This window comes from Crocodylus siamensis, chromosome 7, assembly GCF_052110815.1.
Source record: "Crocodylus siamensis isolate JL-2025a chromosome 7, ASM5211081v1, whole genome shotgun sequence".
Taxonomy (NCBI): Eukaryota; Metazoa; Chordata; order Crocodylia; family Crocodylidae; genus Crocodylus; species Crocodylus siamensis.
In genome coordinates, this window is record NC_143401.1 from 24319641 (window position 1) to 24344805 (window position 25165).

The following is a 25165-nucleotide window of genomic DNA, read 5'->3' on the forward strand; positions in this document are numbered from 1 at the left end:
GTTTGTCAATGCCTGTGCAATTCACTGGCAGCAAAGGTCACTGGGACAGGGATTGTGACTGGATTCTTATTAAAAGGCCTGAATGATCTTGTAACTGTTATAGTGTTACTTTTATGAAAGTTAAGATTATCAATAATTAAAATAATTATTTTTAATGAATTCTAAAATAAAGTAATTATTGTCATTAACAATTAAATGGCATGGTTCATGGTTTAAACACACAACCTCCAGGACTCAGGAAAGGCCAACTCTCCAAGCCCTCTTAACCTGTACTGGCTAATTCAGCGCACACAGCCCACCTAAATATGTGGGAAGGGGGGGGGGTGGGCGGCACGCAGGGTGGGGGAGGTTTTCAGAATACCTTAAAGAAACAGACAAATTGACCTAGCCAGACTGATGGTCTCCTATTGCCATTCTTCTAATGAGATAAAGTATTAACTCTGAGGGCTGAGATATGATTTGGAGCTGGTTTGCACGAGACCAATCCCACCTAAAGCTGTTAACATGTTATTGGTGCAGTCAAAGATTTGTGAATTTACCATGCTAGGACAATAAATGGGAACCTACATGGAACATATCAACCAACTAACCAAACAAACCAGGTGTTTTGGTCCGTTTTGCTTGCAGTGTATTTAGCATTCGTGAAAGGTTCTGGAATGATAACCTTAGAGAGAAAAGGCTTTTGTCCCACAGACTAGGGATGGCCTGGGAACATTGAAGCAAGGTCTAACTTTGTGCCAACATGCAACTGTCTCCCCAGGCAAAGTCTGAGGGCAGTTCAGTTTCCATGGCTCATTCAGCTATGGCCATTTTGCTACAACTGCCAACAAGGAAATCCATCTAGTGCCAAATACAACGTGCTTTTGTGGACAGGGGCACTTTACCTAGGAGGCAAACTAAAGCAATCATCTCCTTTCACTACTTGCCTCCCGCAGCCATCTAAAATCAAAACAACCCAGATGATCAATCAGCATGAAACAAATTCCACCCTGACTTATTTACCACACAACAAAACTTCTGTAGGGCTGCAGAAAGTGCATGACAAGGGAGAATATGGCTCCAAGTTATTTGGAGCACACCAACTGCAGGGTATCCAGTCACCAGACAAAATGCTCCATATATCTTTTTGAGCCATCCACTTTGGACAGAAACAGCATGTGGTCATCCAGCCACAGAGTTCTACTCATGTGATCAAGAGGATGTAAAAAAACAAGAGGCAGAGGAGACGGATGGCCAGCTCCACATTACTGTTGTACCAGGCTACTCTCCATTATTCCAGATTGGGGATCATTTGGGCTAGAATAAAAGGTACACAGAAATAGTCCACAAAGCTGGGAGGATTTCCAAATGTTTCCAGCTGAGAAATTAAAAATGTTCCTCACCATGAAGGGAAACACCTGGAGAAAGAGTGAACTGAGAGGAAATCTGTGTCTGAACTTGCAGCCAAGAAATAAAATCACAGCCTGCAGGTGTCTATATGGATACCAACTCTACTGGGGGGGAAAAAAAAAGATATGCATGTGAACTATTACACTGCTTGATGTCACCTAACCAGGCAGTGTAACCTTGTCACAGACATCAGGGTTGCAAGTCTGCCCCTGCAAGTTGGTGAGTGCCTCCTAACTACACAGCAGGGTTTGAAGTGCTTTAGGCCCCTTAAGAAGAAGGCCAAGAGCAAGTAAGACCCACAATCCCAAATTTATATACTGGGAGGCTGCATGCTGACTGCTAACTTGCTTGCACTCTCCCTCTTTCTTTTCTCCCTTGTTTCAGTGATTAACACTTGAAGTTGAATAGGTAATCTACCACTCTCTCTGTTCCCATAGCCTACTACTGAGTCTATGCCAGAACCAGCAGGAGAAATAGAACAGGAATTTGCAACCCTGCTGAGACACCACACAGGGGAAATGCCATGTGCATTCAGCTTTATTGTGAGTTGTATTACACTCAGCTTTCTTACTAAAGCCTCAGCTCCCAGAGTCCTGCGATTACATGTGATTGTAGTTTTCTTCATTTTTTTAAGGGGAAAACAGGTCTCAAGTATTTTTAAAGGCTCAAAAAGCAGAAGGCAAGTAAGGGACTGAAAAGCTTTTTAAAAATATAATAAATTTTGACATTTCTTTTTAAAAATTAATCAACTTCATAATTTGATTAGTGGTTTTGGGTGACTGAATTAGTAAGAAGGAGGGGGCCTGCTTGTGACTGCATTTCCACCGTTCTGAGGCTCAGCAGAAGTTGTTGAGCTGGGGGATACATTTGTTTTATGAAATTCAGCTCATTGCCTTGCAGTTACCAAGAAGTGTGTTTGCTAAAGGTACTTTGCAAGCTAACAAAGTAGCTGCTTCGCTCCAGCAGAGGCAGCAGCTGGGGAGTGGCAGACCTTGTGCTTCATACCTGCCAGGCTACTAAGCCTTTTTTGCTGTTCTGTGGTAGAGAGGGAAAACAAGAATACAAAACAAGTGGGTGAGACATAGAGAGCAATTGCCTTGCTGCTGTGCTTCTGACAGGCAAGAAATATGCTGTACATCAAATAGCTGAAGCTACTGAAGTGGATCCATTTTGAAATACCCTGCCAAAGTGACAAACCCACAGCATCCTCTCCAAAAAGCAGATTGCAGAATTATGTTGCAGTCTTATGATGCACAGTGACTAAATACATTTGCAAAGAGCAAGTATCTTCATGTCTGAGAAGGAAAAAGCTAAATAGAAGGTAATTTTAAAATAACCATAAAGCTAACTTAGTGTCAAACAATCCAACACATAATGCTCAGTTGGTATCAATATGAAAGTGATATTATCGTTCAATAATAATACTGTAGATTCATAGACATTAGGGATGGAAGGGACCTCGGAAGATCATCGAGTCCAGCCCGAAGGCAGGAAATCAGCTAGGGTCATAGGATCCAGCAAGATAAGCATCCAATTTACTCTTGAAGGTGTTCAGTGTAGGTGCTTGAACCACCTCCGATGGCAGGCTATTCCAGACCTTGGGGGCTCAGACAGTAAAGAAATTCTTCCTTATGTCCAGCCTGAAACGGTCTTGTAGTAGTGTATAACCATTCAACCCCATCATCCCTTGGGGCACTCTGGTGAACAAACATTCCCCCAGATACTGGTGGTCACCCCTGATAAACTTATAGGTGGCCATCAGATCACCCCTGACCCTGCACTTTTCTAGGCTAAAGAGCCTGGAAATTAATGCATATACAATGTCTTTGAGCCAAGGATTGCAAAGTGCTTTGTGATCACCTAGATGCATAATAGCTCACTGCGTTATGGAACACATGATTATTCTGATTCTACATATAGATAAACAGACATAGATCTGACCAACATTTTCAGAAAGGTCTACTCATTTTATGTGCCTTCATTTCTGAGTTCCCAGCATGAGACCCTTGAGATGTCTTATACTGGCCACATACAAATGGCGGGATTCAAAACAATTGGCAGACACTTGGCACAAACATTTATTTAAGTAACTCACTAAGTCACATAATGAGCTAGCAACAGAGCTGGTAACAGAACCCAGGAGTCCTAGCTCACAGTCCCCTGTTCTAACCACTAGACAACACTTTTTTCTTTTCTTTTTTTAAACAGCTAGTGCATTCACTTGAAGTACATGGGGTGTCTCAAAAGACACGTTTTATGCACAAAAGATATCATTTTGCTTGGAAGTACATGTGGTGAATTCCTGGAATTTTAAAGCTTTAAAGCATTGAACACTGTTGTTTTTGATTATAAAACACTTAGAACATGAGGAAAGCAGAACTTTCTAGGGGAAAGTCAATACCTCAGTCATGGTAGTATTGTACTCAAAATGCATGGTCTGACTGTTTCCTAGCAGCAATAACCCAATACCTCACTGGAAAATTACTGCACTTTGGGGATGCTTCATTACCCATGGTTTTCACCCTCACCCTCCATGCAATTCTGCAGTATGCAACAGTCCATTAGACGTATACTGAACAGTTAGAATTCTCTATGTCTTGTGTGCAAAGTGGAGCTACTCACCATGGATGAAATTTCTCTTCCCTGAGTGCAGCCCTCTCTGCATGGATGGATGCTGTCTGCAGGTGTTCCACGAGCCTTGTCTCCTAACCCACGCTACTTCCTGCCCCCACCCTCCACCAATAGAAAGCTGCCCAGGAGCATCACTTCGAATTCCACTAGCTTACAGAAATAACCAGTAAGCACCAAGAGAAAGAGAAAGGGCTTCAGACAGAGACGATTACACTTGATAAGGGAAATGGGAATCAAGCTACTCACTACAAAGTTTCCTCTTCTGAATTGGGTTTCAAGTGAGGAAGGGTAGATTCATACATGTGTTATAACACATAACAGAAGACGAGTGCTGGACTTAGCCATCAAACAGAGGGTTTCTGCTGCAGAAATTAATGCTTTTGTTTAGTAATTATGCAAGTCTTCTGAGACAGGTGGTTCAAAAAAAGGGAGAGCTTGAGAAATGTTTACTCGTTTCTCCTGTGAGAAAAAGAATATTTACTGGGTAAATTACCTCTAGTGGAACAAAAGGGTGCTTTCTGCAGAAAGGAGGTTTCCTCTATATCAGCTTTTCTGACAGTAGCTGAAGTAAAGAAGTTGGAGGAAAGGGAGGTACAGGTTGTTCCATTCTTCTGTATTACAGAAGCCACAGAGTAGAGACAATCACATGAGATGATAAGGTGTTTCCATGCTTATTCAAATGTTTGAAGACTGTCAGCAAAACCAAAAGGGCCTGCCAGTTGTCCAGAGCATGCATGAAAAGATTAAAGTAGCTGCCAGCAAGAATGAAGAACTCATTAATTATAGATGCTTTCAGAGCTCCCAGAAGGGTGCTGAAAGAGGAATATTCAAATCAATTTTCTTAAAAATCCTTACTGTCCTGTGAACAAAGGAAGAAAGAAGACAAGATATTTTGGAAGAGGTATGAGGTACAGTTTCAGTTTTGTGGAACTGTACCACCTTCACTGAAAAGAGTGGGGCTGAACAGTTTGGCAGGCCTGTATTTCAGTAGAGAGAAAGCTGGTCTTATATAAAACAAGTTGGCTAAGCTAAGCAGAAAGATGTAACACTAGCCACAGAATGGGAGGATGAAGAGAGGGAGTTGTTTCAGAGTCACTGCCAAATAAGAAGCAAGTGATGCTTATGGACTAATGTTCTTATTGATTAAGCACAAGATTTGATATGGGAGCACACTCCTCTACAGACCACTCAATCACACAAGCAAACTGTATGACTGACCCCTAAATCAATCATGTGTAGGGGGAAAAAGCTGCAATATCACAAAGCTTTCCATCTGAGTGACATGCTGCCAATACCAAACTACCTCTGAAATTTCCTAACTGAAAAAGTACTGAAGCCAACCCAAGGGAATTCTGTATTAAACCTCATCTTGAAAGATAAAGAGGAATTGCTCTTGGGAGTAAACAGTGTTTGTTTAGATTCAGGTGACTATGACTTTATTGACTTTCTTCTGTTTGTACATAAGAAATGTAATTAAGTTCAAACCAGTAATATGTGTAGTGCTTTTAAAGGGCCAATTTCACCAAGTTGCAAACAAAGTTTCACCAAGTAAGTACTTTCACCAACATTCACAAAATAAGAAAAATTGATCAGAAGAAACAATTTAAACAGAAAGCATGAAAGATGATTAAGAACCATTTGACAACGTTCTACTAAGTGACCAAGAAGCCACAATCCCATTATTTGAGAAAGAAGATTGTGCTGGTTAAAGTACCACCAACCTGGCTGGTGATAAGGGAAAGTACTTATTAAAAATAACCTCAATATACTGTACAAGAAATGGAAAAAAAAGAAATTGATAGCACTGAATGTAAATTAGTTGGTAGGAAGTATAGAAAACTGATAACGAACCAAAAGGATGCAAAGAGAAATCTATGGATGATGAAGTTAAATAATCTAAAAAGCAGGTTTTTTAAAGCTATCAAGAACAACATTCGTCTGGCTCCATCACTACATGGATATGGCAAAATTTTGAAAAGTAATGAAAAGACTCATAGTCAATCATATTAGGCTGAAGTCAAGTAGAAGGCAGGGTAAATTTACACCTGATAGATTAACTAAAGTGTGCGTGTGCGTACATGCATGCATGTATGTGTACACACATACACACACCACAAGCTTTCATAGGCTGCTCACTTTTGTAACAGCATTTAAAGACTTCAGTATTTGATGAAGTGAGCTTGTGATACAGAGGTAGAGGTAGAGGTCAAGAGGTAAAGGTAGAGGTCACTTCATCAAATGCTGAAGTCATTAAATAATGTTACCAGATAGATCATCTAGATATATCTATATCAACTTTAGTTTGTCTGTAAGCTGCAAATCTACCCTGCCTTCTCAACAGCAATGAAGAAATCAAAGAAGGGGTCAAAGGATATTTCTACTCTGCATTTGAGAAAAAGACAACTGATGTAGTCATATCATATGATGATTAATACCTTCCACTCTGACAGTAACTAAGAATGATGTTATATGGCACCTGTTAATGTTACATATTTTTAAATTAGCATGTCCAAATAAAATGCAACAGTTTTAAAGTGGTTGTGGATCTGTTGCCCCTTAATGTTGATTTTCAACACATCTTGAAATGCTGGTGAAGTTCCAGAGGACTGGAAGAAAGCTAATATTGTTCCACCATTTAAAATGTTTAACCAGGATGACCCAGCTAGCTCTGGCCTTCCAAGCTAACAACAGCCCTAGCAAAATAATGAAATGCCTGGTATGGTCTTGGTGAATAAATAATTGAAGGAGAATATAATCAATGCTAATCAATGCAGGTTTATGAAAAATAGGTCTTGTCAAATTAACTTGACATCATTTTAATGAGATTACAAGTTTGGTTGATAAAGGTAATGGCATTGATGTAATGGACTTTGTAAAGCATCCACATTTCAAAAACAATGCTGGTAAACTGGAAATGGCTCAGAGAAGACCCACAAGAATTATTAAAGGACAAGAATATGCACCTTTATTGTGTGAAATGTTAAAGTGTTCTATAATTTAGCTTGTCAAAGAAGGTTAAGGGAAGACTTGATCACAGTCTACAAGTACCTAGGATGGGGACTAGAAACGTGATAATAGATGGTTTTTCTATCTAGTGTGGAAAAATCTAATAAGAACAAATGTCTGAAGCCTGAAACCAAATACATTTAAGGGAGAGAGAAAGCACCAGATTTTAACCCATTGAGACAAATTATACCCAGGGCTGTGGTGGATTTCTCCATCACTGGAAGTTTAAGTCAATTTTTGATGCTTTTCTGAAGTTCTGCTCTAGTTCAAGCATAAATCAACCTAGATTTATAGGTAGAATTAATACAAGAAAGTCCTGTGACCCAAGTTAGGCAGATTACACAATTATAATGATCCTTTCTGGCTTTAAAAATTATGGAAGAAAATTTCTGTATAGCAAAGACACTTAAATAATCCACATGAACTACAAATAACAAGCAAGGTTTATAAAAATCAAAGGCCAATCTTGCTAAAGGGAAAGGGTGTGCAGCTCAAAAAACTGTAATAGCTGAAACATACCTTGAATCATACGTGCTCATCTAAAAGCAGCTGAAAGATTCTGAAATCTGGCTGCTTGTTTGAGGCACCTACAGCAATCTAAAACTGGCATTCGGAAGCATGTAGCAAGGATGCTTCAAGCTCCAGGAGGGAAAAGTACTTATGGCCCCCTTTTGCCCAGGAGGGAAACAAGAGCCGAGTGCAGCTTCACAGCTTTCTCATCTGTCCAGCCAAGACAGTCAAGTTACATCCCACTGAGGACAAGTTAAAAGCAATGCTTTCCATAAAGGGAGAAGGCTCTAAATAGCTACTAAAATAGATTCCAGCTGGAACAGGGAGTATCATCCCAATTGTCAGCAATAGGTTTATTTAATTATGCTCAAGAAGTGAACTGCAGTCACTCACTGTGGGGCCAAAGACAGAAATCAGCTTTAGAAGAACTGACTGAAACATTTCAGGAGTGTGAAGGAAACTGACCTGGGAGCAGCTGCTATCAGGAAAAGAATGGCCTCAGTCCCTACTGAGTGATCTTTGATTTTCTGGATAAAAGGCAGGTACTAACATCCTCAGAAGAGCTCTTCCATGGAGCCTGAGAGACTCAGATGTCCATATCCCATTGGAATTCAATGGGCATTGGGAACTACCCTTCATTAAGCTCTTTGAAACATACCAGTACCAAGTAATACAAATGAGGCCAGGTTAACATCATGCAGAAGGAAAGAGGAGAGGGAGCAAAGTGTCTCTAACTCCAAGGATGTGGGTATGATACCTATCCATTCAGAGGGAGCTGCTCTGAGGAGGGAAAGGCTTTGATCTGTAATTAGAGATGAGCTCAAACAAGGAAATTCAGATCCTGATCAAAGTTCCCTAAGTTTAAGGGATGCTGTATTCTGGGGTTCCAATGCATCTAGTTCAAGAGATAGGGATGAGTTGGAAGTTAAATCCCGAACAACGCCACTCCCCCACCAACCTCTAGGGTATTTTGTAATCCAAGGTTTCCATTTGGGCTCTGCTATTTATTAATATGATGTACTATACCAAGTCTGTGGGCACGCAGAAGGACACTTTTATCAGAGTGCTGCTGGCCACAGCCACTCATACCAGCACAAAGGCAGCAACAGGGAGAAAACCCACACACTTGTGTTTCCAAAGTCCACGCTCTATTGTCTTAGAGCAGTACAGAGACTATGACAATAGCTATGATTTTGTCATGGAGTCACAGAGGGCACAAACCAAGAGTTTAAAAAAAATCTTTGATTCTCATGCTGCACTCTGCAACTCAGTCAGGGATCACAAGAGATGTCATTCAGTCACAGATGTTGGTTTATGGGAAAGAATGGGGGCATAAACCCTCCCGACCACCAGTGTTTCCAATGTACACAGAAGTGAAATGCACTGACATTTTTAGGTATTTCCAAAACGACTGCTATTGTTCTGCATTTCTCTAGTTCAGTACATTATACTTCAACAGCTGTCTAAATTAAAAATTACCCAGAGCTATGGGAAAAGATATAACTGCAGGGCTCCTTACCTCTGTTGTGCTGCAAGAGGACGATGGTAGGATTGACAATGGTAGTGGAAGGATACACAGAGGAAGGCTTGCTGACTGATGTTAAAGAGCTTTGGTGTTCAGTGCCAAAACTAGGTTGGGAAACTTCATTTAGCACAGGACCTGGGTCCTGAAAATGAGAGGACAAGTTATTATTGTTTTGTCCATGTGCCACTACATATGGGTGTTTCTGGAAAAAGTAATTGTACAAAGAATAAGAAATACATGATAGCAAATTTTAGCAGAAGGCATAAGCACAGAATGTTACCTAGACCTTTAACATGCTCCTTACCCTGTTAATTCCAATTAGTATATTAAGGAACAGCTATTATTCTTCTGCACTGGGTTTCTCCACCCAAGAAGAGTTGTCACTGAATTCAGTCATCATGACATACAAAGCATACACTTGGGGGCAGGAATGAGCTGGTACTCTGTGTGGGGGAAACGCACACAAATGCACGTGTGCGCGCAAGCACACACTTTTTAAAGCAGTATTCCTCTCACAGCAAGTAGTAAGACATACAAACTCATGCAATTCTGAGTGAAACCCAATTACAGCAGCTGGCTTTGTAAAGAAGATCAGAAAAATAAGTTTAGTGCCTTTGCTTAAGAGACATTAGACAGTGTGACACCAGCCCGACCAGAACTGCAAAAAACAGATGGAGAGTAACCAATAGGACACTAGCAAGAAAGGTATACAACACGGCCTTATGGATCAAGCCTCATCTGAGCTATGCTCTCCCCACAAGGCAGCCAGCTCCCTTTTAATCTTTCTTTTAAATCAACCCTGGTATCACAGCAGAGAAATTTTACCACTGAAGTAAAGGCTGTGTGGGCATGGGGATTTTAGACAGAGGCTAAACCTGGAAATGCTCATGCAAGGTGTATCAGGAGCACCAAGGTTTGTTAGCAGGAGAGGGGGGATGGGGAAACAAACAAAATGCCAGTTTAGATATTTAGCATGAAATTTTTTTCCAAAGCTGCTCATGTGATGGAGATAAGTATGTCCCATTTAAAGTAATGGAAAATGAGCTCCCAAAAAGAGAATAACATTTATTTCTACAGTCCTGTAATACCACTGTCAAACTGAAATGCTCCAGGACACCAGCTGTCATTCCTTAATGACAGAGGACCAATGACCAAAGTTCCAAGCCACAGCAGCCTGTTGCTGTTGGCTTTGTCTTGGCTCAATTACAGGGCACTGGCATTCATGCCATGGGCACCCCATTGAGTTTCATGGCTCTATGAGTAAAAAGTGCCTGCAGGATGTGGCACTAACCTACCTCAAGATAGGGCCTGGTTGCATATAACTCAGAGATTGTTTATGATCAGGCTACATCATTAGCAAAACAATAATCTACAATCAGATTCACTTAACCACAGAAGTAGCACGGGAAGCAGCTATTCAGCCCCACCGGTCAAGGGGCTACTGCACCTAACCATTCCATGAAGATAAAAAGGGACATTACTGTTCAACAGCCTAAAAAAAAGAGAGCTTCTAACACTCTCCAAGGGGTAGAGCCATTCTACTTTCATGGCTATGAAGATATCTCAGGCAGGAGAACCAAAGCAATGTTTTGTGGGGGAAGGGGCATGATTCAACAGCCCAACACAGCAGACACTTGCCAAGGACCAGGTGAGCTTGTCACCGTATATGGAATCCACAGAGGGTGAGTGAGTTGTGCAGCAAGAATAGGCTGAGCCTGAAAAGGTAAATGACCATAGCAGAAGTACAGTGGGCTCAATAAAACATTGTGATAGTTTCACAGCCAAACACACAGACCCAACCAAGAATCTGGGAAACTCTGAGGAGTCCTGTTCGCCTAACTTTGTTCCTACTAAAGTCAGGTGGAATAAAACTTGGACTGGCAAATGCAAAATGTCTTAGAAGCCTATGCACTACTGAATCTTGCTGGGACTTAGGATCCAATGCCATGTAGGTGCTTAAGAATTCACAATGATAAAAATCTTACAAACCACAGTGGGAGCAGAATTAAGCTAATACTGAAGACTCCTGAAAGTGCCACTTTCTTATTTCTTTCAATTTCCCATGTGTCTACTATTGCTTCCAGGACCAGCCAAGAGCAGGGAAATCATCCTCATGAGAAAAGTAATTTTGCTGGCATTTTAAGTCAGGAGGTACAAGAAATCCAATAGAAGGATAGTGCTTGTGAACAGAAGTGAATCCAGGATTTTAAAATGGTGCAGGAGCAGCAACCACCGCTGCAAGGGTGACTGCACCCCTGCTCCCAGCCTCCTCCTTTCCATCCTCTCCACTGGGGCAGGCAGACCAAGTCCCAGGGCAACAGCTAGGGATTTCAAGTCCCAAAAAAGCTAAGCATTATCCCTCCGTTCCCCTCCATGCTCAGAGGCACATCCCATCTCCTCTCCGTACCCTCCCCAACCTACCACTGCTAGTATCCCCACTCACCATGCTATCCTGGGAGGTGAGGGGAACTCCTGTTCCACTCCAGCCATGCTGTGCAGGGCCTGGGGTCAGTCTAGGACAGCGGCAGTGGTGAGCAGGCAGGTTCCCTTCTCCATGCCTGCTCCTAGGCTGCAAGGAACATCCAGCAGGGAGCAGGCTGGGAAAAGTAACCCACCTCCACCCACCCACCATTACCACTGCTGCCTTGGGATGAGCCCAGGCCCTGCATAGCCTGGCTGGAGTGAGAAAGGCCTATTTGTTACTTTAGAGGGATTCTGAACCATTGCCCACTAAGAAATGCTATAAGCCTCCCTTAAAAAGCAACAACTAATTGCTTGGGACAACTGAAACAACAGGTTGGGAGTGGAGGTCAAATGTTTATAACTAGTGCACCAAGGGGGAGATACTGAGCAGAGAACACTGGACAGTGCCTAGGGGTCCTTGAACTCCTCTCTCCCCCAGGACATTGAGGACACTGGCAGTGGCAGACGAGAGTGGAGAACGGGAAGGGAGGGGAGGGGAATGGACATGTCTCTAAGTATGGAAGGGAAGGTAGGGCGAAAGTTTACCTTCTTGGGGACTTAAAGTCCTAGGTTGCTGCTCTCGCCATGTGACCAGAAAGCACTGCACGGTTAAACCCCTGTACCCCTGCCCATGAGATTTCCCTTACAAAGAGGCACATTCAGGAAAGTATCCAACCCATTGAACTTTTTTTTTTTTAAGTTCAAATTTCTCCCTTCTGAAAAGGTCAGCAGATTTAAAGACAAAATAAATCAACACAAAAAGCATGGCAAGCTGCTTTAAAACTGAGAATATTGAGAAATTTAAAGAATGCAACAGGTGCATAATCCAAATTTTGGGAACACGTTCTCCCTAATCCCTCAGTACCTACATGCATGCAAGAGTTTCAGATGAGTAAATGACATTCTGATCTGCTGGTCAATATGCATTAACACCAATCTTCAGGTAATATCAAGACCCTTCATTTCCATGTGGGACAGAGTGCCAGCTTAACCTTTAATTACCTTACTTTTCTCTGCCTTGCACGTTACTTATACACGATTGGAGGGTGCTGCCAAGAGGCCACTTAGATCAGCTAGTTGCAATATGAGCAGCAGGTGCTATTTCTTTCCGACAAGAAGTATAAATAACATGCATAGTACATAGCTCTGAGCAAATACTGGTTAAAACCAAAGCCCTGTATTTCTGCACTTCTGTAGAGTGCAGGGCAGGGGTGAAGAGAGAGACTGTAGAACGATGGGGGAGTGAAAAACCCCCAAAAGAATTGTAAAGTCCCAAGCAGGGTAAGGCAGGCAACATACATGCAACTAGAAGGACATACAAAATTTTCAGTTGTCGTGCTGCTGACAAGAAGCTAGCTGGTGCCCCTCTTTCAAATTTTAGTATGCCAAGGAGAAAGTCATTTTAATCTGAGAATGTAAGTTTAGGAAAGGTGCAAGGAGGGTACACAGTGAGCTTACTGTATGTGAAGTGACTCCAGTGATTTCAGGCTCCAAGCCTCTGTGCAAAGCCTCTGTGACTGGAGGGACCAATGGAGGTGGTGGTGAGAATGATGGCAGTTTCGGGCAAACTGGGGGCAAGATGCCAGATGAAGTGGGTGGTTGGTGATGGTGGGGGCCCCTCTGAAGGTGAGGGGGAATGAAATCATCTAGTGTCGGAAAAGTCAGAGGTGAGCCAGGAGGAACGGTCTCAGGGAAGATGGTGCCTTGCCCAAAAGATACCAGAGGTGGTGGTGGAGTGCTGGAGCTGCCTTCTTGCTCTCTGTCTGTATTAACCTGGAGGAGTGGGACTACTATAACCCCAGGCTGAGCTGTGGTAATGCCAAATGCATCCTGTAGGAAACAAGGTGTTGTTATGCAATGGGGAAAATCCATAATCCATAGTACTGCAGCCACATAGTAACATGCAAGGATTCACCTAAAACAAAAGTACTTTTAGCTGACAGTCTTTCCTCAGAGAGCACATTCTTCAGCAGTAGAGTGGCTTAGGGGCCAGTCTCTGTAAACATATGGGAAAATTCACACAACTTCTGTTCCCTGCCCTTTTATTTACAATCCAGATTTTATCAAACCAAATTATCTACCCTCTCCTGTCACTTGAGGACAGCTAACTAGGTTACTGAAGCATTTGCTACTTTCCTGCCTACCTAAAATAGAACTATTTCAGATAACCCAAGCCCACCAACTTCAGCCTATGAACAGCACACAAACACAGATACCAATATTTTGAGAGAAGTTAGAAGTTATTGGAGAAGATACCACAAGATTCAGGTTGCACAAGATCCAACCATGTGCAGAAATTAGGAAGGAGGTACAGCATTAGGGGATACTCTAATGAACTGGAGAACCAAAAGAAAACAAGATTATGGAGAAGACATGTACCATTTTGCGTCCCTTCGCCTTGTATTGCTGCTGCTGCTGCTGCTGTTGTTGCTGTGGTGTAAGGTACAGCTCTTTTCTCATCCTGTTTTCACTGCCAGCCGTATTCTGGGACTCTATCGCTCCTTCCCTCACAGTTTGAGGAGGTGGCAATTGAGTTCTGGAGGGATGGCTTGCACCATAGCTAACTGCGTCTTTACTGAGGACAATGTTAAAGTATGGCCTGGGAGGGATAGGAGGAGGAGGAGGAGGAGGAAGAGATTTTCCAGTATCTGTTACAGAGGAAATAATGTTGGTGGCTAGTGCTCGAGTGACCTCAGCTCCCAAACCGGTGCTGTCTGTTTGGTCATGTGCAATGCTGGTGGGATTTTCAGATGCGTCCGAGCAAGTGCTGTTAGATAAACAAGCTACATATAGACTGCTGACCTTTTTATTTGCTTTCGTCTCATGACTGGAATTCATTCCAGCTGTACTACTGGGATCTGCCCTGGCAGTGCTTTGTTGTTTGGATGATGCGCCTGATAACAAGCAGCTACTTCCCAAAAGTGACTGACCAGCATGCATCGCATCCTTGGGGGTCAAACCAATTGCCTGGGGGGGATGCCCAGCTGGATAGCCTTGCTTTCCACTGAGGATTGTCCCAAAAGGTGTAGGTGATGACGTGTAATACTTCCTACTGGTACTCAGTGATGCACACTGTGTGTAAGGCTTGGGTGCATTCAGGTACACACAATCCATGATGGGCACTGGCAACAGGTTGGTTACTTTAGTATCAGTGCAAGGACGCCATGCAAAGCTTTCCTCTTTTGGAAGAGGAGGACGGGGAGGAGAAAGGGGCTGTCCAGGCAGATTCAAGTGGGAAGGGGAAAGGAAATCAGCCAAAGAAAAGGAAAAAGGGGAGGGTGGGGGAAGAAACATTGAAAGAATGAAGTTGGTCATTAGATTTGGGTTAACAGGATTTAATGCAGTGAGAACAAAAAGCTAACACAGTATCTTCAAGTTCAGCACACAACTTACTCTCTCCTGTTGCTGCTCCGAGATAAGTGACAGGGTATCCAGCTTTCAAGCCCCAACCTATACAGTGTGTCTCAATTCTTTCAGGAGTCAAGAGGGAAGCTGGGACAGTCAAGATCCTAAAATTCCCTGGGACCTTTGGGGAAGCTCGGACACAGATCTGAACATAAGCAATGATCCCTCTGTCCCTGACTCAAATACTTGAGGGCGTTTGACTCTAGAAGAGAATCAAAAATCATCTGCCCAGAGCCATCTTTACTGTGCACTAAGCAAAGTGCTGAGAAATGGTTTAGAATGTCATACAGAAATTCATATGCAGATGCAAAACCCGACCACAGCGATATGCTGCATTGTGCACATTCCATTACACAGAGAAAAATTAAATAAAAAGCCATCCTTTATTTTCATTGGAGGTTGACACTCCAGTTCCCTTCCAAAAAAGATCCCTGGTCCTCAAACTGCTTTCAGAAAACCTGCATAGTATTAATCTACTGAGGAATTGGGTTCCTAAGAAATTGTCTTTAGAGTGAAACTTGCTGAGAGCAAATCTTTGTCTCTAGTTAAGCAAAACAAAAGTCTTCAATGGTTTCCCCTCCACTGCAGTGTATTAGATTGTAATTCCAGTGCAACATGCAGACTGCAACTCCAATTACAGTCAATCTTTGCTCACAGCCATATTGTTCGGTAGCAAAATGAGTGACTTTACCGCATGGAAGTTTTATTACATTTATTGCTTCATTGCAAATGACTGAAAAACGATAATCTCCGAGAAGGCAAATAACTAAAATGTCAGCCTTAAGAACAGTAATTTCCTACATACTTACAAGTTAACCCACAGGAGATGGGGTAAGATAGATTTTATGTATATAGCCCCATCACTGTAGGCGTACATTTGCCAGGGCAGTGGTAAAATGGCAGGGATAAAAAGGAAAAGAATGTTTTAACAGTCTTAAATTTCCAATCCATGATAAATGTTTTCCTTTGAAGTTCATCTCCCCCAAGCAGCTTTGGGCCACAAACTACTCTGGCGTACGCTGCCACAGATCTAGGGTTACTCCACTGATTTTGGGGAACCTGTGGCTTTCCTCCTTCATCCTAACACTGATATGATTGGCAGAGGCACTCAAGCTCATCCTTGCCCCTTCCTCTCCAACCTTGTCTGTCTTCCCGCCTGCCCAGCACCACCACCCTTGCCTGCCTGCCCAGCTACCGCCAACACCCCCAACTTAAAAGAGCTGGAAAGTTGATGATAGAGTGTTTTCTGCAACAAGCCCTTTGATCTGACAGAAACTTCTGCACTGGTTAGAAATGATGCGACTCTATGGATCTTATTCTTAGCCTCAGTCTAGGAAAATATCACTGTGTTTTCAATACTGAAGCATAACAAGTTGCTGGTAAATGCTAACTTGTTAATAGCAACAGCTGTACTCCTGATTTACACCCACATACATTATAGCTGCATTTGCCCCTCTTGTTTTTTGGAGTAGCGTAACTGTTATCAAAACTTATCTGTAAGAAGTACTCTGCAAAGCTAGAACTGAGCTATCCTTGTTCATTTACATGCTCAGTTAACTGACTGAGAAACAGCTGCCCATCTTATGCAGTAAGTGGCTCTCTCCTATAACATGTTTGCTTCTGGTGCTGTTGGCTGAGTGGTGCTTTTTATCTTCCACTTAAAATTTCAGGCACGGTGTCTGTCTGCAGCTTCACCAAGAGCCAGTAGTGATTAAAGCAGTCACCCTGAACTGGGGAAAAGGTTTTAATAGGGGTCCATTTCACACTTAGCGGAGCAGTAACAGATGTCAAGAAAGCAGTATATTTAAAAAAAAAAAAAAAGGGTTGTTGAGTTTTCCTACTAACCCAAAAACAGCATCCGTGCAGTCCAGTAAGATATCCATAGCAATGGAAAGGACTCAGCAGTTCTCTCCCATTAACAAACCAATCCCAAAACTTTATGTTAGACTACGGAGAAAAATTACCTTTTCCATTACAGATTTTTAAAAGTTTTTGCCATTTCCTACATTAAAGAAACTGGGCTTTTCCACTAACATTTTAGGCCATTCTGTGGATTTTAGTAGTTTAACTCTCCACTCAGCTTGCTGCAGGTCACACAAAGCCCATACAATAACAGGTCACTACCCTTTTTCTGACCCTTCTCAAACTAATTACATTGAACAATACTTCGCTTTTTATTGCACCTCTTAGCCAAGGATCTCAATGTGCTTTATTGCACATTAATAAATTTCTATGAAATAAGCATTATCACCAGCTTACAGAAAGCAAAAACTAAGGCAGAGACTTACCCAAATGTATGGCAAAGCTGGGAATCACACACAGGACTCTTGACTGCTACTGCTGTGCTTGAACCCAGAAGATCCCACTCTCAAAACCTCTGAAGAGATGCTTACCTGTGATTTGCCCTCTGAGGAGAGGTTTGGACGCACACTTCTATAACCCTTGGCAGCCAGAGAAGATGGTAGGGAATCTCCATTGGAATCCACATTAGATGATAACTTCCATTCATCTAAAAGTGAAAGGACAAACTTCATGTCACAGAGAATTCCCTCTAGTTATATGGGGAGCAAAGAGAAAGGACTGTTTGGTTTTTTTGCTGGACAATAAAACAGACATCCAGGGAACACAAAAGCAATCAAAATAAAGCAGCTAGCGTTTGTACCTGTTTCTGGTTTTTCTGGCTCCAGATCTAAGTGTTTTGCAGAGAGGAGGGAAAGAAGAATGGGGTTAAGAGGGGAATAGAAAAAAAATAAACGATTCCATTTACAGAAAATATGTACCAATCGAAATTAAGAGTCAGGATACTTCATTTCACACACAAAATACTTTCTGACAGGGAGGCCTAATTACCATAGAAACTGGCCCTAAACATGATGCCCTCACAGTTTCTGACCTTTGTAAACACAAGGCAATTCATTCAGACCAATGAAGAAACAATTGTTCATTGACATTCTCACTTCAGAGGCAAAAAGGCAGCAGAATTATCTGCTCTCAAGCCACTGCCTGGCATCCAAATGCCTCACATAATTCCAAAAGCAGGGTCTCCATATGTAACCATGAGCTCAGCTGGGACAAAACATATCTGTCCTTATAAACGTTACTATGTATGAATAGCTCGTGCAAAGAAACATCAATAAATTGATACTCATTTGAGGGGGAGGCCAGGGTATGAAACACGGTGTCATTGTACAACCCAGGCTCTGTGGGTAGGTACATGGATACAGGTTGTTATTGACTGTATACCCATCTCCCACTGAGTTCCTCCTCCCTCCTTCTCACATTAGTCTTTTTGATGTTCACATTATGTGCAAAGAGCTCTTCCAATTCCAAAATGCGGTTCATAAAGTGATTGAGACTAAGGAAAAGAAGTATTAATGAACTCATTTCCATAGTAATGGGATCATTGCCATTCAAGCTGCTGAAAATTTATGAAGCCATCAGCAAAAAGGAGAAGCAATGGGGGCAGGAGTGAGGAAGTATGAGAATGGAGCAAATGAAAAGAGGAGGTCATGGGTGGAACAGAAAAGGAGGGGAAAGAGGAGGTAGAAAGAAGAACATTAGGGCTGGAAGAAATATAATCACCCTTCCCTTGACAACTGGTCCTGTAATTGTGTGCGCTTCACTTCCAGGGGCAATTCTGAACACCCCTAACTTTTAATGGCATCTTGCCTTCAGGAGTTCATTCTCTATGCAAGACCCAAGGAAGAGGCAGGGTTTGTTATGCTTTGCTTGTCCCTACAATTAAGTAATTACACATCTGCTATTTAAAGATGACAAAGTTTTGTGGCAACACTGTCAGCTTGGGATACCATCCCAGTGTCCTTGACAACCACGGCAAAATGCCATCTCAGCAGCAAGCATGGCAGGACATTTCCTGCTCCCACTCTAGGCCCAGAATGAAAGAATATACCACAATCTGTTTGGGAAGAAGATACGATTGTTTTTGGCACTCTTGACAGCAACATGAAGCAGTAAACAAACAAGCATATCTTTTCCCTAAAGGCAAGCATGAAACCCACACCAGGAAACTGTAGGCCTTTGTCTCCACCTACTGGCCTGGTCTTTTGTAAGAGGTTTTTTTGCAACTCTGGTAAAGAGGCAATTGGCCCAAAAAAGAAGTGCTCATTCAATATCTGGCTTTGAATGCAGCAAGTCCGTTACAGTCATATCTTATGGTTAACCTTCCAGACATCAGACTTACTTTCAGATTGCTGGACATCTTGAGAACATGGGGAACAGATAGCCTGACTTTCCTCATAGGCTGGAGATGCCCGTAAAGTCACAGCTCCTTTTCCGCTACAGACTTTAGCAGGGTCCGTGTCTACAGAAAACATGCACACAAGGGAGATGCATTGGATCAGAGAACACTGAGCTCAGAGGAGTCATCAGAACAGTATGCAGTAATTTTAGCATGGATGTGCCTGTGGTGAAGTTTTCCAGTACGTTTATGCAGATGAAGATTATCTTTGGACTTAAAGCATAAGGAAATCAGAGTAGTATTATATACACACCCTTTTTTTTTTTCTTTTTTTTTTAAAAGGAAAGTAATATGGATATAGCTGTAAAATTCCAAATTATTGAAAATGAACTAGGAAAGCAGAGCTGCTAGGTATGTGAACCTGCTAAACATTTCACAGGTTTGCTTGCTTTATTAGGCCTCTTGTACACACCAATTTTATGCCACTAACTTTTGTACCATTCTAATTGCTTCCATACAAACAGGCAATGTACTACTTATGATACTGGTTTGAAGCATTACAGCCTGTGAGTACTGACAAGAAACAATGAGTCTTGGGCAGGACTGATGGAGAAACAAGATTTAAAACTACCCCACATAACCGGTGTAGCCCATGCATCATTATAGGAGACTCCCATACACCTCACCTCAAGGCTGCACTACAATCCTGATGCAGAGACATCAAGTGCAAGGAGCAGAAGGGAGTTCAAAACACAACCACTAAGATCATGCCTCTGTTCTTCCTGTCAATTGGAACATGCCAGCCTTGTCTTTGCTGCCCCAAATCAACACAGCAAGTAAGAAGTGTTTAACTTTGTACATCCGAGTAGTCCCACTAACCTTAAACCCTTCAAACTAAACCTAGAAATCACAGAAATGTGCGGATCTCAAGAGGCCATGTAGTCCAACCTCTTGCTCAGAGGCAGAATCATATGTACTTGCATCACTCCTGACAGGTGGTCATCTAACCTGTTTTTTAAAACTCCTACTGATGGAGATGCCATAACCTCCCCTCACAAGTCCAATATTGAACTATCTTTAAAGTTAGAAAGTCCTTCTACAATACTTAACCTAAATTTCTGTCTGATTTTAAGCCAATTCCTCGTGTCCTACCTTGGTGGACTAGGAAAACAGCTGAGCACCTCCAATTTTATAACAGCCTCTAACATATTAGAAGCCATCTGTCCTCACAGGGAAACAGGTCAGTACACCATCGATGACTTCAATACAATAATGCCCATTTACTGGATCTGGCCCAATGTCTGTACAGTGCCTCTGTTCCGTGACAGTGCCAGAGCTAAGGCTGGAGGCACTGCTGCAACAGAAATAAACAAAGCGTTACAGTTAGCCTCAAGGTACTGCCCCTTAACAGTGGCTTAAGGGGGTTGCAGGTGTATGTCCTGAATTAGGAGATTGAAAAGGGGGTCAGAGAGGGACTCAATGCTGCAGTTACGGGCCCCAATTTAGTCTGCACCTAACTCATTGCACTGGAGCAGATTCAGTGAAATCAGTGGGAGGATTCACTTGCTTAAAGGTAAGTGCATGGTTAGTAACCTGCTGAATCATGGCTACAGGGACTACAAACCCAAACAATGCCTTTTTCACTATGCATTTGTTCCTGAACCAGAACTGCCCCCAGAGGCTTTGTTTTAAAATAAATGTTTTATCAAATGATAAAACTTGTATGATTAGAGGCCTGAAGAGCAAGCCATACGAGGAAAAGCTGGCAGATATGGGATTGCTCAGCTGAGAAAAGAGAAGACTTTGGGGGATTTGGTGGCAGATTACAAATATATTGAAGACAGCATCAGGGGCTAGGTGAACAACTATTTATCAAAGCACTCCATGGGAAAACCAGGAGCAACAGTCAAACTCCTAGGAGGTTTCAGACTGGATATAAGGAAAAACCTTTTTACAGTCTGTGTGACCAAACTCTGGAACAGATTCCCAATGGAGGTGGTACAGGCACCTACCCTGGAGATTTTCAAAAAGAGACTGGAAATTCACCCTGCTGGGGTTATTTGACCCCAAGCAGTCTTTGCTGCCCAGAGCAGGGGGGCTGGACCTGATGATCTAACGAGGTTCCTTCCAGCCCTAAACTTCTGTGAATCTGTGAAATGTTCACTTCAATTCAGATTTTCTCTTTGAAATGATATTTTATTTCATGATCTTTTCATCCCCTCATTTTTAGGAGCTTCACAAAAGTTGGGACAAGTGGGTGTACCACAGTGGCTTAGCTGTGATCCTGGATACAGCATGGGGGCAGTGCCAACATGTATATAATACTAATAATTAATAACACTATTTCCACCATGCTAAAAACTATGTTATTAGCTTGATCATCATATCAATATGAAATGGAACAGAAGAGTAGGAAATTAGCAGTATATTAAAGGCACTTCCACTGATTTTTTTCTTCCTGTAAGGATCCCAGAAGATAGCGTAGGACTGTTTATCACCCTCTGCTAAACAAATGAGTCATAACCGTCCTCTTAAGCTTTGTGGGAACACCAGCCATGGACCTACCTATCTGTGTTAGCAGCTGTAGTAACAGTATTGGTTATTATTGGTTCAAAGATGAAGTCAATGAAATTTAGGGGAAAATTTAACCATTAAAAATGTCCATCAGATACTTAACATGCATTCCATTTGATCCTTTGAAAATTTTCTTAGTCCCCAGCATTCGGTTCTATAAAGTGTTTCCGAGGTCTGCCTTGGAATTGGAGCAAAAATAATTCCATGCATTACCCCTGATAGCATGTCATGAAAATTTAAAGACAGGTTAGAACCAGAAACCCTAAATCTGAATGCCCCTGAATTTTGGGCTCTAATAATTCTACATACTGATCCAGAGATGCACACTCTTGTAGGCTCAGAGGGTCTTAAGTTTGGTTTTGGTTTTTTCCCTTGTTTTTTGTTTAAATTGTAAAGAACCACCCTTTCCATTGCTAGATATTAGAGCTGATTGGAAGTTTTCTATTAGATCAGTTTCTCACTGAAAACGTCAGTTCAATTAAATAGAAATATTTTGCAAGAATATTGATTTTATTGTTTCAATTTTCATCTTACAATATTTTGCAAAAAAATCTGAGATTTGTATTTTTCATCCTAATTTGAGATAAAGTCAGTTTTCAAAATCTCAGAATTTCTTCCAAAATACAAATACAGTTTTCCCATCAGCTTTGCTAGCAACTGCACTGCACTAATTCTTTAGAACTGCATCATTTCCCTGAAACAATTTAGCAGCATAAGTGTTCTGTAAAACCCTGACAAACACACAAACAAACAAAAAAAAAAAAGGGAAAACAAAGATGCTGAACTAGGGTTGAACCTTTAAAATACAACCGCTGATGTCTGTTTACTTGCATATGGACCAAAAATTTTGAACTCGTCAGGAGCTTGGTTGAAAATGAGGTTGCAATAACAATAATTTCATACCAAGTGTTAGTACAAGAGCTTACACAGAACCCAGCTTGCAGAGAAACAAAATAATTGAAGACAGTACACCGTGTCATCGTGAGCTAACTCTATTAGCTATAGATGAAATCTACAGCTCTGGAAAGCAGGAAAAGAAGGATGAAGCTAAAGAATATCTTAGCAAGAAGGTGAAGCAGAGGGAGGTGGTCATGGCCAGTTAATACAATCAGGGAGGGGAGGGAAATACCTGTAGGCAGCACTAGGTCAGGAGAACTTTTCAGTTTCTTCACAGGGATTATTTTAACAGCAGAAACAGAGCGTGCAGATAAAGGAACGTCAACGGCTGCAAACACAAAAGTGTAGATGGTGCATCCAGAAGGGAAGAACACAATTTGGGAATTGTGCCACAAAGTTTTCTAACGTACTTGGGAAATCAGAATTGACAATACCAGGAAATTTCATACACAAAAGCATTCCAACATGCAGTGATGCAATCATTAAAAATAGCCCCTTGTTCACCCAAATTCAGGATGTCTCTCTTTTATGCAGGGTACAGTAATGCTTACTGAACCGATCAAGTCCTGGCTATCACTATCCTGCAGGGGAAAGAAGCTAAAGCACTGGTTTTCAGAAGACATAGACCAGGGGCAGGCAATTATTTCGGGTGGATGGATGCTTACCAAGTTTTGGCAATCTGTCAAGGGCCACATGAGTAGCCCCGCCCCCGGTTACCATCTTGTGACCAGAAGTCCCACCCCCTAAGACCTGACCTTTGCCACCAGAAGTCCCTCCCCTTGTCCTCAGAAGTACTCCTTTCAGCAAGGGGTTTTGCCATCTTGGAACTAGAAAAATACCAAATTATATTCGAAAAAAATTGAACATCTACAACATTAATTTATTTTGAAAAAATGTGTTTGTCCTGATTTATATGTGTCTGTGTAATGTACATAGAGCTGATTACACAATAGCTTAAAATGAAGTCTTACTTTTGTATATTGTGGAGGGGTGGGAGCATAGCAGGGTGGATATATGTTTGTGGGTGTGTGGGTATGTGAGGTGTGGGGGAAGGTGTGGGTGGGGTTGTGGGGTGAGGGAGCATATGGGTGTGTGTGGATATGTGGGGTGTGGTTGGGTATGGGTTTGTGGGGGTCTGTGTGGGGGGAGGGTGTCTGGGGTATGTGAGGGGGTGTGGGTGCAGGATCTATATGTATGGCAGTGTGAGGGGGGATGTGGGTACATGTGTATGCTGGGGTGTACATGTGGGACTCACCCTACACACACACACACACACTCTCTGTCCCTCTCTCACTGTGCATGCACGCACTCACACACGCACGTGCACACACACTCTCTGTCCCTCCCTCACTGTGCGCGCACACACACACACACGCGCACACACACACACTCTCTGTCCCTCCCTCACTGTGCGCGCACACACACACACACACATTCTCTCTCCCTCTGTCCCTCCCACACTGCTCTCTCTCTCTCCCCCTCCCTCACTGCACAATGGCACGTGTGTGCACACACATGCGCACCCCTCCTGCTCCTGGCCCCAGGGTACCGGTCGGTGCAGGGCCCATGCTCCAGTGGTCCAGCCATGTAGCTGGGAGCCACATGGTACAGGAGTGCCCAGCCAGTGGGCAGGAAAGCACTGAAAGCAGTGGCAGGCAGTGAGGCGTGGAAGTGAGCAGGCACATGGGAGTGCAGGGACAGCTGGGCAGGAGCATGGGGCCCACACCAGCTGCAGGAGCTTGGCAGGAGTGCGGGGTCCTGGCTGGCAGGGGCTCCCTCCTCCCCTCTCCCCCATGTTATCTGAATACCCCTCTCCAGCTCATGGAGGCAGGAACAACCCTATGGTCCTTGGCCAGAAGCCTCTTCTAGGCAGGGGCTTCCGATTGGCAGGATAGGGGGGGAGGCTGGGAGGGGAGGGGTGGGGCTGGGCGGGCCTTACTGCTGGGTCCTGCCGCCAGCTTCCCATGGGCCCTGGCTCCTGTCATCTTTGACAAGAAGCCAGGAGCAGATAAATATTAACTTTCTAAATTTTTTTAGGGGCCCAGTGGACCAGATAGAATGGCCTGGTAGATCAGATGTGGCCTGCAAGCCATATTTTGCCTGCCCCTGACATAGACAAAGCTTAGTTTAAACCTTTAGCCAAGATGCTACATATTACATGCAAAAAAAAAGTTAAAAAGCAAAGCAAGAAAACAAAGATTAAAGATGGTGCTGGATTGTAATATTAACCAGCCACACTGCATGAATTCTGTTTTTATGACATATTTTTATAACATCAATAGCAGAGGGTAGACAACTATGATCCCATAGCCCTGAAAATAATCTCTAAGCATAAGGTAGCAGCAAGGTAACCAATCTGGACACACCCATTCATTCTAGCAAGAAATCAGAGATTTCTATTTAGAATCTGTTTTTTTCCAATACACGAATCTTATTAGAAACATCGGGTTTTACGAACAAGCACTAAATAGGGGTGCACCAATAAAGAATTTTTGGGCTGATACCAATGGCCAATTTTTAACCAGCCAGATTGGCTGATACTGATCTGATTCTGACATGCAGCTGGG

General features: G+C 42.6%; 1 protein-coding gene across 49 annotated transcripts in view; it reads right to left on the reverse strand.

Annotated features, from left to right (window-relative positions):
* SORBS1 (sorbin and SH3 domain containing 1) overlaps nt 1-25165 on the reverse strand; it is a 271569-nt gene that overhangs the window by 61057 nt on the left and 185347 nt on the right. For 25 of the 49 annotated variants that reach the window (XM_090057663.1, XM_090057665.1, XM_090057664.1 and 22 more), the window contains 7 exons: nt 22831-22926; nt 19131-19250; nt 17323-17438; nt 13904-14737; nt 12983-13354; nt 9056-9203; nt 2395-2424 (listed from right to left, as the gene is read on the reverse strand). In XM_090057663.1, the coding sequence (XP_089913789.1) occupies nt 2395-2424; nt 9056-9203; nt 12983-13354; nt 13904-14737; nt 17323-17438; nt 19131-19250; nt 22831-22926 (1716 nt within the window). The remainder of the gene's footprint in view (nt 1-2394; nt 2425-9055; nt 9204-12982; nt 13355-13903; nt 14738-17322; nt 17439-19130; nt 19251-22830; nt 22927-25165) is intronic. The other 24 variants (XM_090057699.1, XM_090057696.1, XM_090057681.1 and 21 more) reach the window with 7 other exon arrangements.